Consider the following 23,818-nt stretch of genomic DNA (forward strand, 5'->3'; position numbering starts at 1 on the left):
GCTATTGGTGCTCAACCTTTAATTCAAACATTAGTAGACACATCTACTAAGGTTGACACATATGTTACAACTGATTTAGTTGAACAAAGAAAAGCAAAAGAAAAGGAGACAACAAAAGAGCATACAAGATAGATAGATGCATCTGTACCTAAAAAACAAACACAAGAACAAGGGGCAACTCAAATCATTGTGATTGACCAAAGCAGATCTGAAGAAGTAAGGATGCACCAAAGGAAAAGGAAAAAGAAGCCATACAAGAATTGGTAACCTTACCAACATCCAACACTCCTACAAAAATTCTTCAGAAGTTGAGCACATAAGCTATACCCCTACAAATTTCAGCACTAGGCTCAAGCTTTACAAAAGATGACAAGGTAATTCACTCTGGAGATGTAACTTTAGATAAAGAAATAGTAATACCTAAGTTTGATTATGCCACTATGACTATAGAAGAAATAGGAATATTAGAAAAAGCTTTGGAAAGGAAGAAGGAATAAGAAATTTTTAGAAAGGAGTATAGACAAAAGCAAGCATTACAAGAAATTAAAGAAATCTTTTTAGATGCATTCAGCTTGCCGACTCTAGAAGAAACCAAGCCACTATTGGAATAGTTGTCAGATGTTGTGGAGAAGGTTAATAATGAAGACCTAGATACAAATGCCAAACTTTTGGAATGGTCTAAAAGAAAGTTTCAAGGAAAAGTGCATGAAAAGATATTTGGTGATATAGCATTGTCACAAGTTGCTTTGACAAATAAGGTTGAGGATGTGAAGAAGGTACTTGAGAATATTTTCTCATTGTATGCCAAATTGTGTGATCCCACACTCTTCACTCAAGACACCATACATAGAATACTGAGCTTGGAGAGGAACTTAAGCATATCAGGTACACAACTACCTAAGAACCTAGCTTAGAGTGAGAAGCATTTTAATGCATTGCTTCAATCACAAAGTCAATTAGTTGTGTTAACAATAGAAGAGGCTACTATAAGAGCCAAATTGACACAAATTCAGGCCTCTCTCACCCCACACATGGAAACCCTCTGCAAAGAATTAGGCTATGCAGAAACTTTGTTCAGATGGCCTAGTACACCTTGCAGTCAAGCTTTCCATCCAAGTGAAGTCATTAAATTTTGCATGTGACAATTGGGATGCAGCATTGAAAATAATCATGGAAGTCCATAAGTCATTTTTGGACAAATACACTATAAGTGTCTAGCCCCTTTGACATAAGTGTCAAAAGGGGGGAGATAATAAAAAAGGAGGAGATAAATAAGCAAGGGGGAGATAGATTAAAAGGAGGAGAGAATAATGAAAGGGGGAGATATGTAATTTTGAGAAAAACAATGCAGAGATAGAAACAGAGTAGAGCAGATATCAGCTAAGGCAAAGCATAAAGATTACAAGTGCATTGAAGGCAAAGAGTATCAATTAGCAGAGACAAATCGACTCAGAATGGAGAATAGATTTTGGATATAAAATAGACACATTAACTCAAGGGAAGTTATAAATTTTGAGGTATATATGTTATTGCAAAATTTTGAAATTTTGAAGTTTTTATATAAGCCAAGTCATGGTTATGTTATACTCGAGAAGATTAGATTGATTATGTATAGTCAAGTGTTTTTGACACTCATGTCAAAGGGGGAGATTGTTGATCACAAATTGGTTTTAACAAATGAGTGTCAACACACTTAAAACTATTACTTAGTTCATGCCAAACTAGTAATGCATGTTGAGTATAATATGTAAATACAAGACCATGCTGAGTTGCAATGAGTACTGAGTCACTCAAGTGCCAAGCAAATAGACCACACCAAGTCATTCAAGTGTCGAGTAAATAGTAGATGCCGATCAATTTAGGTGCCGAGTCAAAAATAGAATTACAGTATGTGTCGAGCATCAATAACTTCAAGTGTCGAGTAACACAAATTTGACATACTTGTTTGTAATTGCACAAACAACTATGTAAACTATTTCTTAGCCGACTTAAGGATAGATTTTGATTCTTTAGAGGTAAGGATGAATCTATTTGTAGAATCCCTATGTATTTGCATGTGGCCAATCAAAATAAAGGAAGGATTAAGTGGCAAAAGGGATGAATCTCAGCCGTAGATTCATACCTAACCCTAAGCCACCAAAGTCTTTATATGGAAGACGAAGCCCTAAGTTTTAAAGAGAGAGAGAGAGAGAGAGAGAGAGAGAGAGAGAGAGAGAGCAGTGAAGGGGTGAATAATCGAAGAAGCGAACAAGAGAGTTTGCAGAGAAATCAAGGTGACTTAGCAATGAGAGTGAATTGTAGAATCAGTTGGAGGAGAACAAAGAATAGAAGGATACAACAATTGTTATATCAAATCAAAGAGGATCAAGAAGGACACTGTACAAATTTGATCTTTAATTAGGCAACTAGAGCCAATCACAAGATCTATGCTGAAACATCCTAATAGGTGATTTTAGTTAAATCTTCTAGGCGGAGTAGTCCTAACAAGCTATAGTAAATCCTTTAATAGGGTGACATTCCAAGTGAGTGATCAGAAGTCCTTTAACTAGACACACTTCTAATAGGGTGTTGAAATCCTCTAACAAGGTGGGACTTAGCAATCTTTGTAAGCCTTTAACAGGGCAAGCCTTTCACAGGGTAGATTATGATTCATGGTCAAACCATTTTAACCTTAATTGGATACACTTTATTGTTGCAATAGTGAAGATTTGTGGGTGTCATCCCTACCCCAATTTTACCTTCTCATTTGGAGGGTTTCTGGGTAATCATATCTAGTGTCAAAGTGTGTGTGTTTAATTGCTTACATGTTTTAGATGGATTTAATATACATGTTATTTTAGTTTATCTATTGAATGCATAAAATTGATGTGAGGTGAAAAGTTTTATGGGTCCAAGCTCAAACTCTTGATTCACCGCCCCTCCCCCTCTTAGAAGTTTACTTCTTTCCCACTTGTAATTCCAACACCCATCCCCTACTCTTATTACATTGCTAAATCACTTCTTTAATCTTGGTTTGCTACCACCATACCCCTTTACCAGAACATATTTCGATTGCATGTGAGAGGGAGGGCAAGAGTATTGATGTATCACATACATTGTGTGATTCATTTTTTTATTTGCTTCATATACTTCTAGATACCTTCCTAACTTATCCCCAATTAGTTTGAGTGTCTCATCCTTGTAGTACTTATGTGGGAGATTGTATAAATAGACCCTAATTAGAGCCTCTTTAATCATTGCTTGCTTGGGATTGAAGTTTGGTATCCAACATCTTATAGAGAAACCCTCCCTTCCTAAATGATCCATTATTAAAGAACCATTATTTCTCCCTTGCAGTACTGATAACCACCAGATACTACCTATTCAAAAGAGATTTTATAGAGTATCAAAGACCCCAAGTTTCATTACACAATTTCCTCAATGTAATAAATGACACCCACCTACCTCCACACTTTATGTAAAAGCCTCTCTTTTAAGAAAAAAATAGCCTTGATCAATTTCAATCATTCACATTCAACTCTTACCTTGATTACTCTATTATTTGACATTGCAAGCTACTCCTTAAGAACCTGGTTTTGGATATAAGGGTCTTTCAATCTCCAAACCTTATCTCCCACCATCCTAAAACCTCTACTAATGCCCGTATAGTCTTTTGTTAGGCCTTTTTTTATTTAAAGAGGAATCCTTCTTATTTATTTTTGATGTCTCTCCAGTCCTCCCCTTTCTACTTCTGCTTTTTTTGCCATGGCCTACTCAGTGGTCTCCACATTGTATACTGCATTTGATCCTAGCTATAGGCATTTTTGTTGAAACATGAATCCTCATTTGGCCTCTTTTGAAATGCTTTTTGACTCCCTCTATTCATCTACTCCAATGAAATTGCTAATATTACTAGGATAGTTGACATTGTTTTACAATGGGCATAAAGTGTGACGGTAGCTGAGATAAGCCAAAGTTATTTCCACTATTTATGTTTATGTAAAGTATATAATTTTTCAATTAATAATTTATTATTTTTAGTGTCATAATATATAATTTATAAATCAATTATTTAATACTCTCTAAAAATAATTTAAAGACTCAACACCTTAGACTCTATGGAATACTAACATCTAATTGGTTGAATGTGAACAAATTAATCACTAGTTAGGTACACGTGATTACAATAGTATAAGCCTATGGAAAATACAATAAGATTGAATTGGATGATCTTTTGATTACATTCATGAGGATTATAAAGCCTTACTTTTCCATACGAATACTATATATATAATTACTTCCCTGCACATAAGTATTAAACTAATTTATTTTATTTGATCTAAACCTACAAACTAATCTTATTAATATAAAACTCTAATAGAATTTCCATATCATTCTCAACCTTCTTAATCCATTCACTTTTTTTGTTTAGATTTGAGGTACTTTTGTTGGCTAGAATTTTATCAACTCTAAAATCCTAATGCTCAAATTTTTTAGTTCTATGAAATTCCTCTCTTGGTACTCCCTAGCTTCTCATCCATTATAATATTTCTCTTCTTCATCCTCCATTTTGATGGGAAACAAGAGAATATTAGAAATCTATAAGAGATTAGTATACATATCTCGTACGTAATGATTTATTCAATAGCTTCCAAGAAACTAATACAGACACATACTACAATGTCACATAAAACAAAATAGGGATAGTTTTTTTTCTCATAATTAAGATCTTAGAGGAATGTGATTGCAAATTACATATTTAAGAAATTTTGGTACCATAACATCATATGATTTAATACTCTAGAAACATGAAATTACAAGAATAATACACAAGAGAAAAATATAGATATATGTAACACTTAAAAACCTTCCAAGTAAGAAAACATGCACTCTAAAACATCAAGCCAATGTATTATTAAGAAACAATTGAAAATACATTTTTAGGCTCTAAGCTTTTACACAAAAAATTTCATCTATTTCCATCTGAGAAAAAAAAAGTAGCATAACCCTATGAAATGAACTCCTCTTTCCTCTTCTAAATTAGCTAAGAAATCAACTTCTATTGAACTCAACTTATATTTTATTTTTTGATCTTATGCCCCTTTATAATTTCTTCCAAACACTTAATCCTAGTCTACATTTATATAGTATGTGTTTCTAACAAAAAGTTTTCAAAGGGTTAACAATTTTATGACAAATATAAATTATTGCATTTTTTAATAAAATATGAATGAAAAAAGAAATCATTTTTGCAATGGTTATTTCTAAAGTCAAGACCTATATAATGAGGTCAAACTTATGACACATATAACAATTTTCTTGTCATTCAAGCCTTTAATTTAGTTAACATTTGATTCAATGAACCAAATCCTTTAAGACATAATCAATAGTTAAATAAAGAAATACTTTGCACTCACTATCTCTAATACAAATAAATAGAATGTGAAATAATTGATATTTTACAATTAAAATAAAAAATAAATATAAATTATGATAATATTACTAAAATTTCTTAGATGTCTATTTTATTAACTAAATCATTTAAATAAATTAAATGTATCAAATTCATCAATAATCATAAATGAAAATACACCACCAAAGGGAATGCAAGGAGTGGATAAATAATATTCTCTTCATGCCATCAAATAGGGAATTCTAAAAATTAATATTTCATCCTTGTATAACCATTTTTTTGGGTTCTTCATTTCTAGGTGTTTTGTTTTAAATTTTTCCATTTTATCAATAAATTAAGAATAGAAAATATCGGGCTATGAAACCCTCACCACCTTAGCAAATGCATCATCTAATGCAATGATATAAAATTTTACAATCAAAATCAAAGAAATGAAGAAATTCACATCGATATGGTTCATAATCTAACTTTTATTGTTCAAATGTTCTAGGCAATGTATGTTCCCATTTTCAGATTTCAGCATAAGATAGAAAAAGATTCAAATTTATTTTCTTAAATGAAGCCTAGTCTCATTTGGAATGCATTCGAATAAAAATAACACACTCTAATTTCCTAGAAACATACTTAAATTTAAAGAAACATATATAACACAAAATTGAAGTAAACACTTTTTAGACATAACAAACACACATTTAAAGTAAGACCAAGTATCAATAATCATTTCAAGAATATTTTTTATGTGAATACATGTGAACTCCATTACTACCCTCATGTATGTGGGTGCTTTCAAAATTCCTCAATGATGAATGCTTGTATGAATGTAGATCTCCTCCTTGATGACAAAACTCCACAATGAAGCTAGATTTAGGAGGATGAATACATGGTGGATGATCAAGATCTTTAATTCTAGAATGAAGAAGAGGAATGCCTTGCACTTTCTTGAAATGCCCTAAACACACCTTAAGAGCATGACTATGGATAGCTTATGTGAATGTGATATATTGTGTATATAGAATCATGGATGCCAAAATGAAGAGTGAAATCCTTCTTTTATAGCGATTTTAGAGAAAAGCCTTGAGAAGGATCAACTCAAGAAGGTGGAATAAGAAATATTTAACATTCATTGCCAACTTTTTTTTGTAAAATAACCTTTGGTAAGGGATGGCCTCATTCCTAACTTGGAAGTGATAAGGCCTAGAAATGGGCTCTAAACCCAAGAAAAATTGTAAGATTAGGAAAAGACTATGAGATATATAGGGAAAACACTTGGAAATGCATTAAAAGAATCTTTATGTGATTGGAGAAATAATTAGGAATCCAAGTTCATAAAAATTGGTGCCACTATAGAGTTTTAAGAAAGGTTGGAAGAAGAAAGGGCCTTTGTTTAAGGAGGTCCTAATATACCAAACCACTCTAAGGAGGGGTAAGAGATCTTACATTAAAGTTCTTCCATATTAAGATGGTACAAGAGGAAACTAAAGTACTTTAGGAAAATGGTGATGAAGGGATGGAGTTAGAAATAGACTCAAGTTCCAAACTCAATCTATGATGTGATATTTAAATTTCCTTTTATCAAGGTAACTCTAAGTTCAAATCCTCCTATTATGAGATTTTTTTAAATGACTCTTTAAAAAGTGTCACTCATGTCCATAACGATTGTAAGAAAGATTAGAAAAAAAAACAAAGAGAAAATCAAAAAGAAGAAAAAAAACACACCCAAAGAAGTGCAATATGTCAACTCTTACAAACATCACCAAACCAAAAAAACCAAAGAGTTAAGTCCCACTTCACAATTTTTGGAGGATGAACAAGCAAGGCATGTATTCTTGGAGGTAGCCCAACCAACACTTTAGAAAGATCCTTGTGTAGCTACAATAACAAAGTTTTAACAGGAATTGACATTGCTTACCAAAAACATGATCAAGATATGAGGAATTGATTTTTTTTTTCTAATAATAAGATATAAAGGAGATTACAAAAGATAAAAAGGATAAGGAACAATTGAATTATGGTTGGACTACTTTCAAATAATATAAGGAAATTGTTGGCTTTCTTATCTTCCCAAATAGAAGGATCGTTTGATATCGTATTGGATTCTATTGTGGATTAAAATACGATATTGTTATAATGCCTACAAGAATGAAATTACCCTGAGAATGTGACTAGGGAGTGAATCAAGGATTTAAAGGTATATATCCAGTTTACCTTTTATCACCAAGTTAAGAAATTTTAATAATGGATTTTTAGTGGCCTAAAACACTGTGACATATGATGTCAAAGTAAAAAGGATAGAAGAAAATAATCATAAATTAAAAATAAAATATAAAAAAGAGGTAATGGACATTAATTTTGAAACTACACTTAACTTGGATTTGATATAATCACTCAAATAACCTCTTCATAAGTGGATTTTTAATATGAGCTATAAGTGTGAACGTATTTCCAAAAGTTTGAAGAATTTGAAAAGGATTTTGGAAGAAGATAAAGAAAATATTGATCACGTTTCTAGAAGCATACTTCAAAGACTTTGACTCTGAACTTCAGAGAAAATAAGATTCTCAAGTGCTTACTATTGATGACTTGAAGACAAATTATGAACAAAGTATCGATAATATTATCAATCCATATGTGTATAAAAAGGAAAAGTAGAGGAAGATAGCCAAAATAGATACAACATTAATGCGATACAAGAATCATTACTAAAAATTTAATGCTAAGGAAAAGGATATAAGGAAACAAATAGCTTTCTAGGAAATAGGAAACAAAAATGTAAACGTTCCTTAGTTCAATGATATCTCAAAAGTGGTCATAGCCCTAAAAGTGTACAAGGAAATTTAAGTGACTCAAGAGATACTTGCCAAAAAAGATAGAAGAATAGAGGATCCATGAAATATGGGTTCAAGAAACTAATTTTAGTTTCAGTTTCATATTATTTTGGTAATTCTAAAATAATTTCTTGTATATTATATTTTAAAAGATGTTTTTGGAGAGTTTCTTTGTAAGTGACCCAAGGAGATGCCAAAGGAATATATATTCTAATTTGAATCCCTTTGCAAAGGATCACCATCTTTTTTTTCTAATTCCCCCCTTTGCTTTGACAAGTGAGTGTGACCTAAACTAGAGCTATTTTGATGTCGGTCATTTAAATTTAATTTTATGTTTTAAATGGGAAGGAAAAGAAAGAATGGAGTAGATGGATCGTGAATATAATTTATCGAGGGGTTACTGATTTCAAGATGTTCTTTGTGACATTATTGTCTTTGCCTCTTTCTATTTCATGTTGATGATGGATCTCTATTTTCATAATGTGTGCGTACACATGACTCTCATCTTTGTGTGATGATAAGTGTATGGAAAATTTGTCCTTCTTTTGTGAAATATTTAAGTCTTGTGTATTGTTTGTGAATACCTCATATTGATGGGTATTCATTAGAGCCTTTCTCTACTTCTTGGTTAAAAGCATATCCCATTGAACATATTAAGATTATAAAAAAGGGATTAAACAAGGAGCCAATCTATTGACCAATAGTTATTAAAAATATTTTTAAAAGATGTTTTAAATTTAATACCTCACATGCAATGTCCAAACTCTTATCCAAATATTATGATTCAACAACACTACATATAATACTATAGATAATAATCAATGAACAAACTTTTTGTGAACAACTTTACCAATTTATCACTTATTGAATTAATGTCACTATAATTAGAATCCAACTATGTGATTTCACAACTCTAATGATAAACACATTAAAGAAAAGGAACAAACTTTGAATATATTTTAGCCTCACTAAATAAAGATTGATTTCAATGTAATAACATCTGTTCAATTTCTTGATTGTATTGCTCACTCTATATGATTTTAATTTTCATGCTTGTATTAATAAAAGTACATCCATAATTCATACATTAATTTTGAACTTTGAAAAGATATTTTACAATCAACCTTATCTTCAAAATGTAATCTCTCACACTCAATTTTGAAACTCTTTATCTACATAATATGATTCAACCCCTCAATATAAAAGTACAAATAACAATCAATTAAAAGTTTTCGTTGATGGGAGAGCTTATTATATAAAAGTACAAATAACAATCAATTAAAAGTTTTCTTTGGTGGGAGAGCGTATTATATAGAAGTACAAATAACAATCAATTAATAGTTTGTTTGTTTTTTGCGGGAGAGCTTATCCCTTTTTCCCTCAGAGTAAAGATTCCATTAAATGTAATCTGACCCAAATGATTTGACAACCCATATGATTTAATGCATAGCTAATAATGCAGATACTTTTTCTGGCCGAACTTACCCTTGTTCCCTTATTGACTGAAGGCTGTTTTGAAACTGTTCTCACCCTCATGATTTAACAGCCCCGTATTATAATCCACATAAAAACTTTAATCTCACCTGTTCAATGTCTTAGTTTTATTCCGCAGTACGCACACAAGATTATTATACGTTTATTGTAGAAATCTAAGCCCCTTTCACTTTCTTACATTACGTAGGCGCATTATGATACGGGCATCAAAGCGTGGGGGACTTTCGAAAGAAGGCGATCTGAGATTACTTTTGTTTGCCAAACATTGCAACATCACAGTCCGTAGCAAAGAGATGAGACACTGCAAACATGTCATCCCCTTCCAAAACAGCCCCCACCTCCACAGGGCTCTCAAACCCAGCTGAGTACGTCTGCCCCAGCACCCCGGTCACATGAGGGCTGAGCTTCAAGAAGTTAAAACTGAGCTGCAAGTGCGCATAGCAGTCCTCTTCAGTAATCTCGAAGCCATGAACCCTTGACTCCTCCGTCGTAACGGGAACAACCCAGGCCGTTAGACTGAACATGTCAGCCACTCGCAGTTTTACAGCATTGACATTGAGGACACGTGTGATCTTGACAGGGCTCAGCCGGTCCTCCCAGCGGGCGCCTTTGCGGGGAGGGAGGAGGACGCTTCGTCCATCCACAACGAGACTCAGCTGCTCCACGCCATCTTCCCACCGACCGACTTTCTTGGCCCCCATGAATATCTCATGGGATCTCAAGCGCACGCCGATGGACTTTACCCATGTCAGGTTCTGCTCCAGCTCTGAAAGAAATATAAAATTGTTGTATTCATTCAGTTTTTACCAAATTATCATTTGACTGAAAATTAGTGAGTTGGGACTGTTTCATTGTAGATTTCATGCTATCGGAGATTTTGAGTTAAATTCATTGATGCACAGGGGAAAAGTTCTAGTAGTCTAGGCTAAACTTGCGCATTGCGAAGTCAGATTTTGTCAAATTTTTTTGGTGTATCTCTATAGTTGGGTGAAGAGCTTAAAGCTAAGATTTCGGCTTTTGGGTATTCAGAACTCTCCATGTAGGAATAGTGGAGCGCATCAAAAGTGTCATTTCAAAATGTTCACCTGGAACCCACTACCTATGTTTACACACCAATAATCTCTCACTCAAAAAATACCATACTTCCCAACAACCTTAATGAAATATCTCAATTTTGGTGCACAAATTGGTCAATCACCAACTAAAACAAAAGAACTAAATGCTGATCAACTAGGGGAAACAAGCCAATTGCCACCCGTGTTTGTATTACTGCCATGTCTACCCTCCCAATTACTGCTCATAAAAAGCCCCATAAAATTATCTCACATATACTAATAGTGGATCACACATGTACTAACAGGTGATCATTTTTTTGTGTTCTTGGTTGCTGAGTGGTCCATTTGTTTAAAGAAGTACTACTTTTTGGGTGAGCGGCTACTGGGGGTCTTAGTGAGCAGCTTATAGGTGAATGTTTTAAAATGACACTTTTTGACCACTTCGCACTATACAAGTTCTACAGAGGTAAATGTGTAAAAACTGCAGGTTAGCTCACTCGAGTACAGAGCTTCATCGAAAAAATTGACAAATTTTGACATATGGATTAGGAACTGTAGGTGTGCGAGGTTAGCCTAGGTGACTACAGGGTCATTTTTCCTATTAGTATGTGATCCACTATTAGTACCTGTGTTTTCATTTTTTGAGACTCTTTTAAGAATTAAAATTTGAAAGACCTGTATCAAAACTATGACAGTTATTGAACTCCCTATTAATTAGTAGATCTCTTTCTAGATCTCTCTCTATTTTTTCCTGATTTATAAGCAGAACTTATTGTTTATAACATTCATTACACTTGGCTGCTGCACCTAGAGTTAAGATTCTAAAATATGAAGCAGACAAACTGAAAAATTACTAAATATCCCACCAAGCTGATCTTGCTCCTGGGTTGCGCTCTTGCCCATGAAGTGGGCGTTGATGTGCAGATCCGGGTCGGAGACAAGGCAGTAGTCGCGGTCCATTTTGCCATGGAAATAGAAGACACTCCCATCACCGCCTACGAACCGCGGGTCGTGGCACACCGCACCAGGCTTCTCACACGCCGCGGACAAATTAGATTCTGCAGAGTACACAACACTACATCACAGATCTATATAATAAAGGAACTCTGATACAAAATTTGAAGGGAAACACCTTTTCAAGAAAAAGATCTTGTCACAAATCATGATAGGAAACACCTTTTCAAGAAAACAATCTTGTCTAATCCCGTTGTTGTATACATTACAATTACGATCGAATATATTGTGGCTTACCGGAGTTGTCCCTGTAGCATCTCACCTTGCAGCGCTTGCAACTGACGTAGCATCTCTCGGGACAGCCCGACGGACACCGTTTAGACTCTCCATAGCAGCTTTTGTATTTAGAATCTGAACAGCTGGCAAACCATGCCCTGGCTTGCGCAGCAACCACTGCACAGACCATGATAAACACAAACAATTTTATGGACGCCATTGTCTGGGAGTTTTAGTCGCTACCACACGCTGCAAGTGGATTTTATAAATAAGAAAAGAAAGGGCAGCGAAAGGTCTACGCACACTTTTTTGGTAATTCATGATGAGATAAATTGAATTTTGTTCATAATCTGTAAAAACAGCTGGTGTAAGGTGCGTTGGAAATATACATTAATTATCCTGTCTGCAGGATGTTTCGAAAGACATCAAAAGACATTGTCGTCACAGTCCAACGAACACCAACCCAACTACCAGCTTTGTTCACCTTTATTCATGTTAAATATAACTTTCGCATGTGACATCTGTAGAAATTAATTTGTAATCTTCTATAAATTGATGCATGACAATGCAATCAGTAGAACCTATATTTGGATTTTTCTTCCATTTGTCTTGTGTGTCTAATTTTTTATTTATTTAGGTGAATCATTGTTAAGAAAATAGATTCTGGGTATTCGGTGAGACTTGATTTCTAGTGAGTTCTTTAAGAACCTTTCAACTTCACCGATAGACAAAAAACCTATTGACACAGTAGTACTCTGTTTTTCCTGTATTCTCTTTCTATTATATTCTGCTCTGTTTTTGTGCCCTGCTTCAGATTCTTCAACCATTATCGGTAGAAGTTGTTCGTATACGAATTTATTTATCCAGCTTCCTTTAATGATCGAGAATAAAAACTTAGTTCTGTAAGGTAAGAGGATATACCCAGTAGGTTCAAGTCTCTCAAACAGTTGCATCAAACGTCTACATCTTTCTGTCATTTGAATAGAACTTTGAGGACTCAATTCCCGTTGTTCTTGAGCCTAGTTCATAGTTATCCATCAATTTCCTTAGAGATTCTATGATTCTTACAAGTCCAAGGATGTTGGGACACAAGACACTATAACCTAACGAGTAAATTAGTACAATGATAAAGCCAAGTTGAGAGTAGAAAATAATTAGACAGAAACATATTTGTTTTTTTTTACGTCTATGTTTCTGCATCTTAGAAAGCCCAGAGTGAGAGATGTGCTTTAAACCCAATCACCGTACACGGCAAGTAAAAATGAGTAGCCTAGATAATCCATGGATACAATATAACGAACAGAGAGGGATAGGTATCACAGAGATTAATGAAGATGATGTTCTGGAATATTAAACTTATTTCTATAAGATATCCAATATTAAAACCAAGAGGCCAATTAGGAGATGATCGGTACCATGGCATTATGGTATATCGCACAGTGCGCAAAACAAAGCTATTGAGAAAAATAACTTGTGATGTGAACTAACACTGTGATGTGATTAATGTTGACAGTATAGTGACGGTCAGAACGATTTATTCATTGTTTGATTTATTCGTCGACGGATCCCACTTGCAATGAATTGTGTTATTATTGTATACGTAAGTTGTCACACTGAAGGATATGACAGGATTAGGGTAGATTTGTGAATTAGATTTCGAAAGCAATGCTGAATTATATTGTATTTATTTTTTCAAGCATAAAATCATGATTAGATTTTGAAAGCAATGTTGACTTATTTTGTATTCATTATTTTCAATCATAAATTTATTTTAAGAAGTATCATTATCATTGTACTATATTACTATGACATGTTTTAATATTTCTAATTAGCACCTCCAATAAAATATCTATAACAAACACTTAAACAAATATATCTATGTCAGATGGATTATTTTATTGTAAAACATGTTTAGGATTTACAATATATTAATAGAGATATAGTGTATCTATTAGAATGTCCTTATCCTATTCAATTCTCACTTTCTTTATTCTATAATTTTAATTGTACCAAATGCCTTTCACATGACATGGTAATACAAATGTCTTGTAAAAACAAAAACCTTCACGTAATTAATAATATTACTTTAAAATACCTTTTTAATCAATATTATTAATCTTTTTACTACTATTTTCTTAATAAATCATTAGAATATATTTCAATATCTACTACTACAACTATTGTAGGCACTTAGATAATGGTATGCTCAAAACTTTTTTTCAATACAAACCAAAAGAAGTCAATTTCGAAATATTTATTTTATTGTAAAATATATTTAAGATAGATATAGTATATTAATACCTTTAAATAATTTATAAACAATAGATTCTTCTTTTGTCTCATGTTCAATTTTTTAATACATTACTACAAACTACAAAAATTGATTAACTCATATGTCAGTGACCATTGACTAAAAGAACGTGTCTATTTCATTCTACACTTAGTCAGCTAAAAGATAAGAGAGGTTTATTTAAAGTATATCTAAATGATAATATATGTTTTCTAAGAAAAGATTCCAAGCACTAAAATCAAGAAAATTTAACAGCCTTGGAAAAAAAATAAGAAAGATAAATAAAATAGATGATATATTTAATTTTCTCATTATATTGGATGAGGAAGGGACCCAAACCATTACTTATAAATAAAAAATAAAAAGAGAATTTAAAAGAGGGCTTGGAGATCAAGCTCATTGAAACCAAGAATAGTTCACCAACTACTAACCAAAAATAAATAAATAGAGTTCCACATAAAATAATTCTTTTTCCCAAAGTTTTTGATTATGGAAAACAGGCTTTAAAAGGGCCCTAAAACCCAAACAAAATAAAGTACAGTCAACAATTGAACACTTAAGGCCTCTAATTGAGCCAAAAAGCAAAAAGAAAGAACATCTCCCTAAACAAAGATAAAAACATAAATAAAGCTAGGGAGAGACACCAAAAAATTAGGCCTACCCACAAAGAGCCATGACACACAAGCAATGTCTCTTAGCATTTCAACTGTGTTAATCTCTAGCTCTGATAGCTTACTAGCTGCCTCCTTCATCTTAGATTGATCCTAGTCTGGAGCCAGGGCATCCTTTTTTCTAGTGCTGGATCTTGTTTGCTTCCTTGAGTTCTCATCTAGGATCCTGTCTTTTATGTTGTGGGTGCCAGGGTCCTCTTCCTTGCTAATGCTTTGGTCTGTATAGTTTATGAACCTCCTGATATTCTCATTGTCCTTAAGGATATTGGAGCTCTATTCAACTATGCTCTGCATTGACCTTTCCATCGCATGGACCCTATTTTTGACTTTGTCCATGCTCTGTTCATTCTCCATAGCCATGTTCTTTAAGCTATAGGTCTCCCTTTCCAAAGTGCTCACCTTGTGTTTGACCTCAAGAATTTCATGGAAGATCCACTTGGTGGTGCAGAAACTATCCACTACGTTTTTCCAAAGTTCATAACTACTAAAATCAAGTTTAGACACAAAAATTAGGCAACATCTAACAATAAAAAAAAACATTGGAGAATACCACATGGAGCTCAAGAAATTCAACCCAATCATTCAATCATCTACTCTAAATCCTAGTTTTTCCAAGAGGAAGAGATGGATTCTTCTTTCTTTTGGGTTTCTCCTCCTTCATGTACATTTTTACTTTTCACTTATCCATCCTCTCAAAATTTAAACCCACATTCATGATGCTTGTTGATACACATTGTATCATGTTTTTTCATAATTCTAGCTAGACTTTCCATGTCATTCCCGACCTATATAATTCATTCTCTTTTTTGTTCAAATATGAGGTACTACTACAAGCTCACATATTATCAACTCTCAAACCCTAATACTCAAAATTTGCAATTCTATTGCATGCCACTCTTGGAACTCCTTAACTCCTCATCCATTATAATGTTCATCTTCTTCATTCTTGGTATTAAGGGAAACAAGGGGATACTAGTTCAAGCCATAAGATATTAGTATACATATCTACTATCTAATGATTTCTTCAATAACTTCCAAGAAACTAATACGGGAAAATAGTATTGTGTTACAAGCAATTACAAATTATAGATCTAAGAAAATTCACTAGCATTACATCATATGATTTAATACTCAAGAAATGTCAAATTACAAGAATGAGGTACAAGAGAAAAACATAAGTATATGTGGAGAAAACTCTTTTAAGTGCCAAAAAATCCACACTCTAAAACATTAAGCCAATGTATTATCAAGAAATAATTGAGAATACATGTTTAGGCTCTAAGCCTTTACATAGAGATTTTCATCTTATTCCATCCTACAAAAAATTCAAATGATATAATCTATGAATTGAACTAATCTCTCCTCTTCTAAATCAGCTAAGAAATCAACTTATATTTTTTCATATTATATTTTTTAATCCTATGCCCCCTTCTTCTATCTAGCTTGTATAATTTCTTCCAAGCATTTAATCCTACTCTACATTTCTATACTATGCCTCAAGCCAGTAGAAATTTCTCAAAGGGTTAACAATTTTATGACAAATATAAAAGTATTTCATTTTTTTAAATAAAAATTTGAACGAAAAAATTGCAATGATTATTTGTAAAATCAAGAAAATGTACAATAAGGTCAAAATTTATAATATATACAACAATGCTCTTGTCATTCAAGCCATTAATAAAATTTACATTTGACTCAATGAATCAAATCCTTTAAGATATATCAATAGTTAAAAGAAAGAAATATATTTTTTCATTTTACAATGACTATTTCCAATACAAATCAATAGAAACAAAATATTTAATATTTTACAATAATTTAAAAAAAATACTAAATACAAATTTTAAAAAAATATTAATTAAGCTAATTAAATAGGTTGAAGGCATCTAATTCATTAATATTTCTATATGAACAAGAAATAATAACATCCTAATCTAGAAGGCAAGAGCCTACAACACAATGGTAAATTGTGAGTCTCTTATCTGAGAGGTCTTGTCACACATAATAATAATGAATCTTGGCTTTGGCCTCTTACAGATCAAAAAACAATAAACATCCTAATTTAGAACTTCTAATTATAAAAACCTAAATTTAAATAACTATTAAAATGAAAAGATTTTCTATGAAAGTAGATAATCTTCCATAAAATAATTTATGATAAAGAAGGGTTTTCTTTTTAAATTTTATAATATATAATTTTAAACACCTCTGAATATGGATTGAGTATAGAATGTGTTTACAAGGAGGGTCTACTACACCCAATTTATCCACATATTAAAAAATAACAAAATAATGATATAAATTATTGTGTGGGTGTGAGTTTTGATACATTTCGACTAATTCAATAATACATAGAAAATAATAGATGTGACTGGATGGGTATGAGTGTTCTATTTAGAAAATAATAGATGTAATTGGGTGGGTGTGAGTGTGTTATTTTTTTATATATCTAATGATATAACTAATACCCTAAAATTTATTGTGTGAATGTAAATTTGTTATTTTTCATATCATTCAATCTTATTTAAAAAAAATAGTATTAATATCATTGTGTACTTTTAGTAATAATATCATTGTGTATTTTTCCTTTCATTGAATGATACAAAGAAGATATTGTATTGTGTAAGTATAGACCCACTACATTTGCATCAGTCAAAAAGAAAGAAAACAAACTCTTAAACCTACTAGTTTTGAATTTGGAAATGATCTAAAAGATTATACAATCTACTACTTTACACTCAGTCATTGATAAATATAAAAAAATCAAAAAAATAAAATTATTAATCCACTTTTCTATTCATTGAACTAAAAAAATTCATTACAGTCAATATTTTTTTCATTCATTCAAAATTGACTTACTTTTGCAAACTTTTTTATTTTGATGTGTGACGTTTTAGAATCACCCATTCAATCACACTAAGAAGATCCAATAAGATTCATTGACGTTTCAATCCAATACCGCAGATGACAAAATGTAGCTCTGTTTACTTCTCAAGTCGTTCAACAATACACGGCACTCCCTCTACCTATAATCTTCCCTGATTTCTGATCGGCTCTTTTCATTGAGGAATAAGATACACGCGTTTTGGTTTGCCGAAGACATGGAATCTACGCTTTCATATGACAGAGTTGCGCTTGTAATCATAACAATGTCATGTAGTCTCTTCTGTTTCCTCGCCTATCCGGCAATTGCGTGCCCTTTCACTGAAAGAAATCTTCTTCTGGACTTCAAGGCAGCAGTTGTAGATGAGGATAATATTCTTAGTTCTTGGAAGGGATTCAATTGCTGCACTTGGAGTGGAGTCAGTTGTAACCTCCGCACTGGCCACGTCTCTCAACTCGATTTGGGAGGATACGGGTTAGATGGTCGCATAAATTCATCCATGTTTGAGCTTCAACAATTGGAACACCTCGATCTCAGTGAGAACTACTTCCAAGGTAACATCTCTCCACATATTGGAATGTTTAAGAAACTCACTTTTCTAGATTTGTCAGATGCTGGTTATGGTGATTTTGATGTGAGTTTGGAAAGCTTCACAAATCTGGTGAGCTTGAAATACCTGTCTGTTGGTGGAGTGAAGATATCTGTGAGCAAAGCGTGGGGTGAAGCTGTTGGCAAGCTACACAACCTTCAAAAACTCAGCATATCTGACTGTGGGCTTAGTGGACCAATTCCCAATTCCCTGCTCAATCTCACTTCTCTCCTCCATCTCGACCTTTCACTGAATTCTTTGTCAGGGAAGATTCCTGCTTGGTTTGAAAATGTGACCGCCCACTTGCTCTCACTTGATCTCTCTGACAATTACAATCTTGGAGGAGACATTTCTTTCATTGAGCGACAAGTCTCTCCATCACTAACCAGCATTGTTCTTTCACGGACAGCTGTGGAGGGCAAAATTCCATCTGCTATTGGCAATATGTCATCCTTGGAGACTCTTCGTCTGTTCAATACTAGCATTCAAGGTGAAATTCCTCTTTCCATCTCCAATCTTTCCAAACTTGTTTATCTGGATCTGTTCTATAACAAGTTAGCAGGACCAATCCCACCTTCGTTGGGATCTCTTTCTTCCCTTTCATATCTTGACCTCCGTCAGAACCAGTTTAGTGGCCCGATTCCACGCACAATTTCAAATCTTGTTAGTTTAAAACACCTTTGGCTCAACTCCAACAATTTAAGTGATTCCATTCCCCTTTCTCTCTTCGATAATCTCACTAGACTTGAAGATCTGTTCCTTTCCGATAATCACCTAATCGTGACTACTGATTCAGCATGGCTTCCACAGTTTAAAAAGCTCAGGGCTCTGCGACTGTCTTCCTGCAAGTTAGATAGAATTCCGTCGTTTCTAGTGACCCAGTATTACATGGAAGAGCTGGATCTATCTGCTAACAGTATCGCAACAGATATTCCATCATGGATATGGGAATTACCCAGCCTTTTCTATTTGAACCTTAGTTGCAATCGGCTAACAGGGTCATTGCCATCTAGACTAACATCCATGACTGTTTCGTATCTGGATCTGCACAATAACAGCTTAGATGGTTCTATTCCTCTTCCACCTGATGCTCATCTGCTGGACCTGTCGATGAATCGGTTTAATGGTTCTATTCCTGCTCATATGGGTGCATATCTTTCAAATATGTGGTTCTTATCCTTGTCTAAGAATAATATCAGTGGAGCTATTCCAGATTCTATTTGCACTTCAGAATTGCAGGTCCTTGACCTCTCAAGTAATATGCTGAGCAACATGATTCCTCCTCATTTTACAAGGCGCTGTTCTTCTCTCAGTGTTCTAGATATGGCGGATAATCATCTCGAAGGTAAAGTGCCAGCAGAATGGGGAAACCTGAAAGAGTTGCATACATTGAAGCTGTCTGGGAATCAGTTGAGAGGAGTTCTTCCCTCGTCCATTTCAAAATGCGGCTCTCTGCAAGTACTGGATTTGGGAAATAATGACTTCGACGGCGCCATCCCCCACTGGATTGGAAAGCTATCACAACTGCATGTGTTGGTGCTAAGGTCCAATCGTTTTCATGGCAGTATCCCACGCCAGATAATTGGGCTTCCAAGTCTTCAAATTCTGGATCTGTCTGGCAACCACCTTTCAGGACCCATTCCAAGCAACCTTAGAAACTTGCTGTCAATGGTCAATGCATCGCAGAGTAATCCAAACCATTTGGAAAAGCTTATTTCAGATAACACAATATACACAAATAAAGTTGCAATTTCCTGGAAAGGTCGGGATGCCGATTTTGAGAAAGTTCTTTTCATTCTTAAATGTATTGATCTTTCAAACAACAATTTATCGGGGAACATTCCTCTCAAACTGGGATCCCTTGAGGGTTTGAAAACCCTTAACTTTTCAAGGAATCATCTCAGTGGCCGAATCCCGAAAACAATGGGAGGAATGGAGCAGCTAGAGTCTCTGGACCTCTCGCTAAACAGGTTGAATGGAAAAATCCCTTTAGAACTTCAGTTGCTCAGCTATTTGCAGATTTTGAATCTGTCTTACAACATGTTAGAAGGAAAAGTACCCCTTGGAGGGCAGTTCCTAACCTTTGGGGAGTCGTCCTACTTTGGCAATCCTAAGCTAAGTGGGATTCCATTTAGCAATACAACAGTCTGCGACAACTCTGCTGATTATAGCAACTGCACAAATATAGATACAAATGGTAAAACAGAGAATTCAGATGATGAAATGGTAGGATGGGCAGTTGGACTTGGATTGAGTTATGGTTTGGGGTCCTCTGTTGTGATCGGAATATTGACTTTCAATAAGAAGGTGAGAAAGAGAGTCTTCAATTTTTATGATGAGCTGATTTTAGCTGCTGATCGCTGTATAACCCGAAATTGGGTGAAAGTAGTTACCGGTGTACGGGGTTGGCTCAGAATTTGAACAAAGTTTTCTGTTCGAATATGTCCACTGCAACTTTGTAAGCATCAAGACCCCTCGAAATTATTCGTGTTACCGGTGACGACGTAAGCAATTCGATGCGTCGTAGACGTAAGTATAAGTGGAAGTAAACATGTTCTTGTTTTCTAAATAATGTGGCATGGCCATTAAATGAAAATATGTAACAATCTAATATGTAAAACACTGTTCTAACGCATAAGACTGCATATTTGATCACTTTATTGTATGATATAGTGTAATTATTTAATTATTCTAGTGTTTTTAAAAAAAATTATTTATTAATTATATGTTTTTAGTTCTGTTAGTTATAGACGGAGACTATAGTTTTCATGTTCCTATTCTTTATTAATCCATGTTTGTGTCTAACAATTTTAAACTATGCTCTTCAAAAATTCTTCTATTAATGTTTCATTTTTTACATTTATTTCTGTTTTATCATTGGTTGCTGTGGCATTTGCTAGTAGTCCTTTGATTTTTTAATTTGCAAAAATCCATATTATCACAACTTTATTTAAGTATTCTCTTATGCATGTGCTTCTACCTATCAATTGTTTCAGACGGCAGATGTCCGGAAATGAATTATTTTCATGACACATATTCAACAAGTTCTATTATTTATAGTTTATTCATATCAATCTTAGAGGATCTTAGAGCATATGTACAAAATGAACTTGTTGAAGATGTAATAGAATTGATTGTGCGTAAGGCTTCAAAGTTGTTGGTTGTGGGCTATGTAAATAGTGATCTATTCCAAGAGGTTTTGAAGTTGTTCCAGTGAATGCTATGACTTCAAGACATGCATGGAACCAAAATCTTGGAGAGGCTTTGGAGGTTAGTACAACATAGAAGAAAGTAAAAATATTGCAGCAATCAATCATATCTTTCTTTTCTTAAGGAGCACAGTCATTTTGGCCAAGCACATAGATTTCAATTGCCTATAAAGAATAAACTTCTAACTGCAACAACAAAAATCAAATACATTTGTGATCCCTGCACTTTAAAGCTAGTGGAAGATGCATTTGGTCAATCACTCCTTGAACTTTTGTATGATGATATTGCATGATAATGTTCTTCTATTTTAAATTAAAGAGTTCAATCTATTTTTCTGCTTGCTGAAAAAATGTTGTATACATAAGCTCAATATCTACTCTCTACTTGCACACAATTCCTTCATTGTACCATGCATTGTTTCTCTTGCTTTAGGGTTTTATTTTACAATTATTTTGCCCACAAAATTATACTTCTATGATTGAGTGGTCTTAGTAACCCAAATAAAATTCAGCCAATGGACATGATTATATTTTTTAATGTTGGAGCTTTCTACTTCATTGTAATATGCATTATCTAGAAGTGACATAGATACCAACTTGAAGCTTATTGGATGTAGAATGAAGGTATACATGGTTAGTGTTTGAGAAATTTAAGAACAAAAATGATAGGAATTCAAAATATTAGTTTCACTGAGATTTAATTTTTGTACCAAAATACTCTTTAATTTGAGTCTCTTATGCTTCCATTTTGTTAAAATGATGTGTTGTCATTTTGGAATTGCTCAACTTAGATGATATTGTATTGCATTTTGTCATGCCACAATTTTACAAGGTCAAACATACCAACGTTACTTCGAGTAAAACATAACATTTTTTTTTGTTTGTTTTTGTTTTGTAAGGTTTCACATCGATGTTTGAATTAGGAAAGTTATTAGAGATATAGAGATGTGCACCCGACTTGAATTTTTGAGTTTCTCTTGCGAGGGATACTTGTTCCCTAGTAGCAAAGTTATTCAAGGTGCTAGGATGTTAAACTCCTAATTTGTCTCTTCTTGTTTCTTACCCTATATAAGCGGTAATCAATTCGTTTTCTTACACAAGTTATGTTGAGAGAATGGTATTTTTTTGTTTTTGTTTAAGTTCTTGTTCTCATTATTGTAGTGCCAGTTTTTAAATCTCAAATTCTATTTATCCTAGGTCTCTTCCAATTTGATTATTGATTTTGAAGATTTATTTAACCTAATTGTATGTCCTTTATCTTCATTGCTTTATGCTAACCTAACAATAACTATTTCTTTATTTCTAAAATAATTTTACGTTGTAACTTATCTAAACCATAGCCTTAGAAGCATAAAACATCCCTTTAATATTCTTATTTTTCTTTTAACCTTTAAAATTATACCACCAACCTATAATTAGATCTCCAACCTATAATTATAACTAAGACCACTAAAGTGGGAATTATATCTATCTCATAATCCATGCATAACCCTTGAACTCAAACATCCTATACTATCCCTTCTACCCATAAATATCTACATTCTTGTTTACACATTATAATGCATAATCTTTACAATAATACATTTTAACTTTATGTTACAAACCTCTTGCTGCCACGTGAGCTAAGTCTTCCTAGGCGTGAGTGGAAACAGTATTTAATAAGCATTAACCCCCATGCCTATGGCTTGGCGCCTATGGGGAAAAAGAGATATAGTTTCTTGACTAAGTTGAAGACTTTGTCATTTTAACATTTAAGCCCTTCACATCTTGAAGCATGGTCGCCTAACCTTCTTGTTTTTGCTTCCCACGTGCTTGGCTTGGACTTAGAACATGAGGAAAGGAGGAATTCGAATTGCTTAGTCACCCACCACCATCGATGAGCTTGGTGAAAAGGGAGGCGCCCAAGATATGTTGGGGTCTGCACCAAGACTTGAGGTAAGATTAATTTGGTTGACTAGAGTTATATATTATTTGCATTCTGCCTCCATTCGACCTAGGGAAATGGGAGGGGATGTGACCATCCCCACTTCGATTTTCCCATTGTTTTTTTTTGTTTTTTTCTATTAGTATTTTCCTAAGTTTAGATTAGGATACATAAACAATGCAATTTTTTTGTCTCCCCATTTATTGTGTCAGGTCCTTGAGTTGTCAATCATATTATTTTTTGTGTTATTTTATT

General features: G+C 33.6%; 2 protein-coding genes across 2 annotated transcripts; one reads left to right on the forward strand and one right to left on the reverse strand.

Moving 5' to 3' along the window:
- Positions 1-9,465: 9,465 nt before the first annotated feature.
- On the reverse strand, positions 9,466-12,467 carry LOC149544469 (uncharacterized). Its single transcript, XM_089798861.1, has 3 exons — positions 12,018-12,467; positions 11,633-11,824; positions 9,466-10,477 (listed from the first exon to the last, which is right to left on the reverse strand). Exons 1-3 carry the CDS (start codon positions 12,214-12,216, stop codon positions 9,957-9,959), a joined length of 912 nt encoding a protein of 303 aa, XP_089654987.1. The 5' UTR covers positions 12,217-12,467; the 3' UTR covers positions 9,466-9,956.
- A 5,416-nt stretch (positions 12,468-17,883) lies between these two features.
- Positions 17,884-21,119, forward strand: LOC149544470 (receptor-like protein 6). The gene has a single exon (XM_089798862.1). The coding sequence runs from the start codon at positions 18,059-18,061 to the stop codon at positions 20,849-20,851; it is 2,793 nt and encodes a 930-aa protein (XP_089654988.1). The 5' UTR covers positions 17,884-18,058; the 3' UTR covers positions 20,852-21,119.
- The last annotated feature ends 2,699 nt before the right edge of the window (positions 21,120-23,818 follow it).

The sequence above is a fragment of the Cupressus sempervirens genome, chromosome 8 (assembly GCF_028749045.1).
Source record: "Cupressus sempervirens isolate cs-2001-9-10 chromosome 8, ASM2874904v1, whole genome shotgun sequence".
Classification (NCBI taxonomy): domain Eukaryota; kingdom Viridiplantae; phylum Streptophyta; class Pinopsida; order Cupressales; family Cupressaceae; genus Cupressus; species Cupressus sempervirens.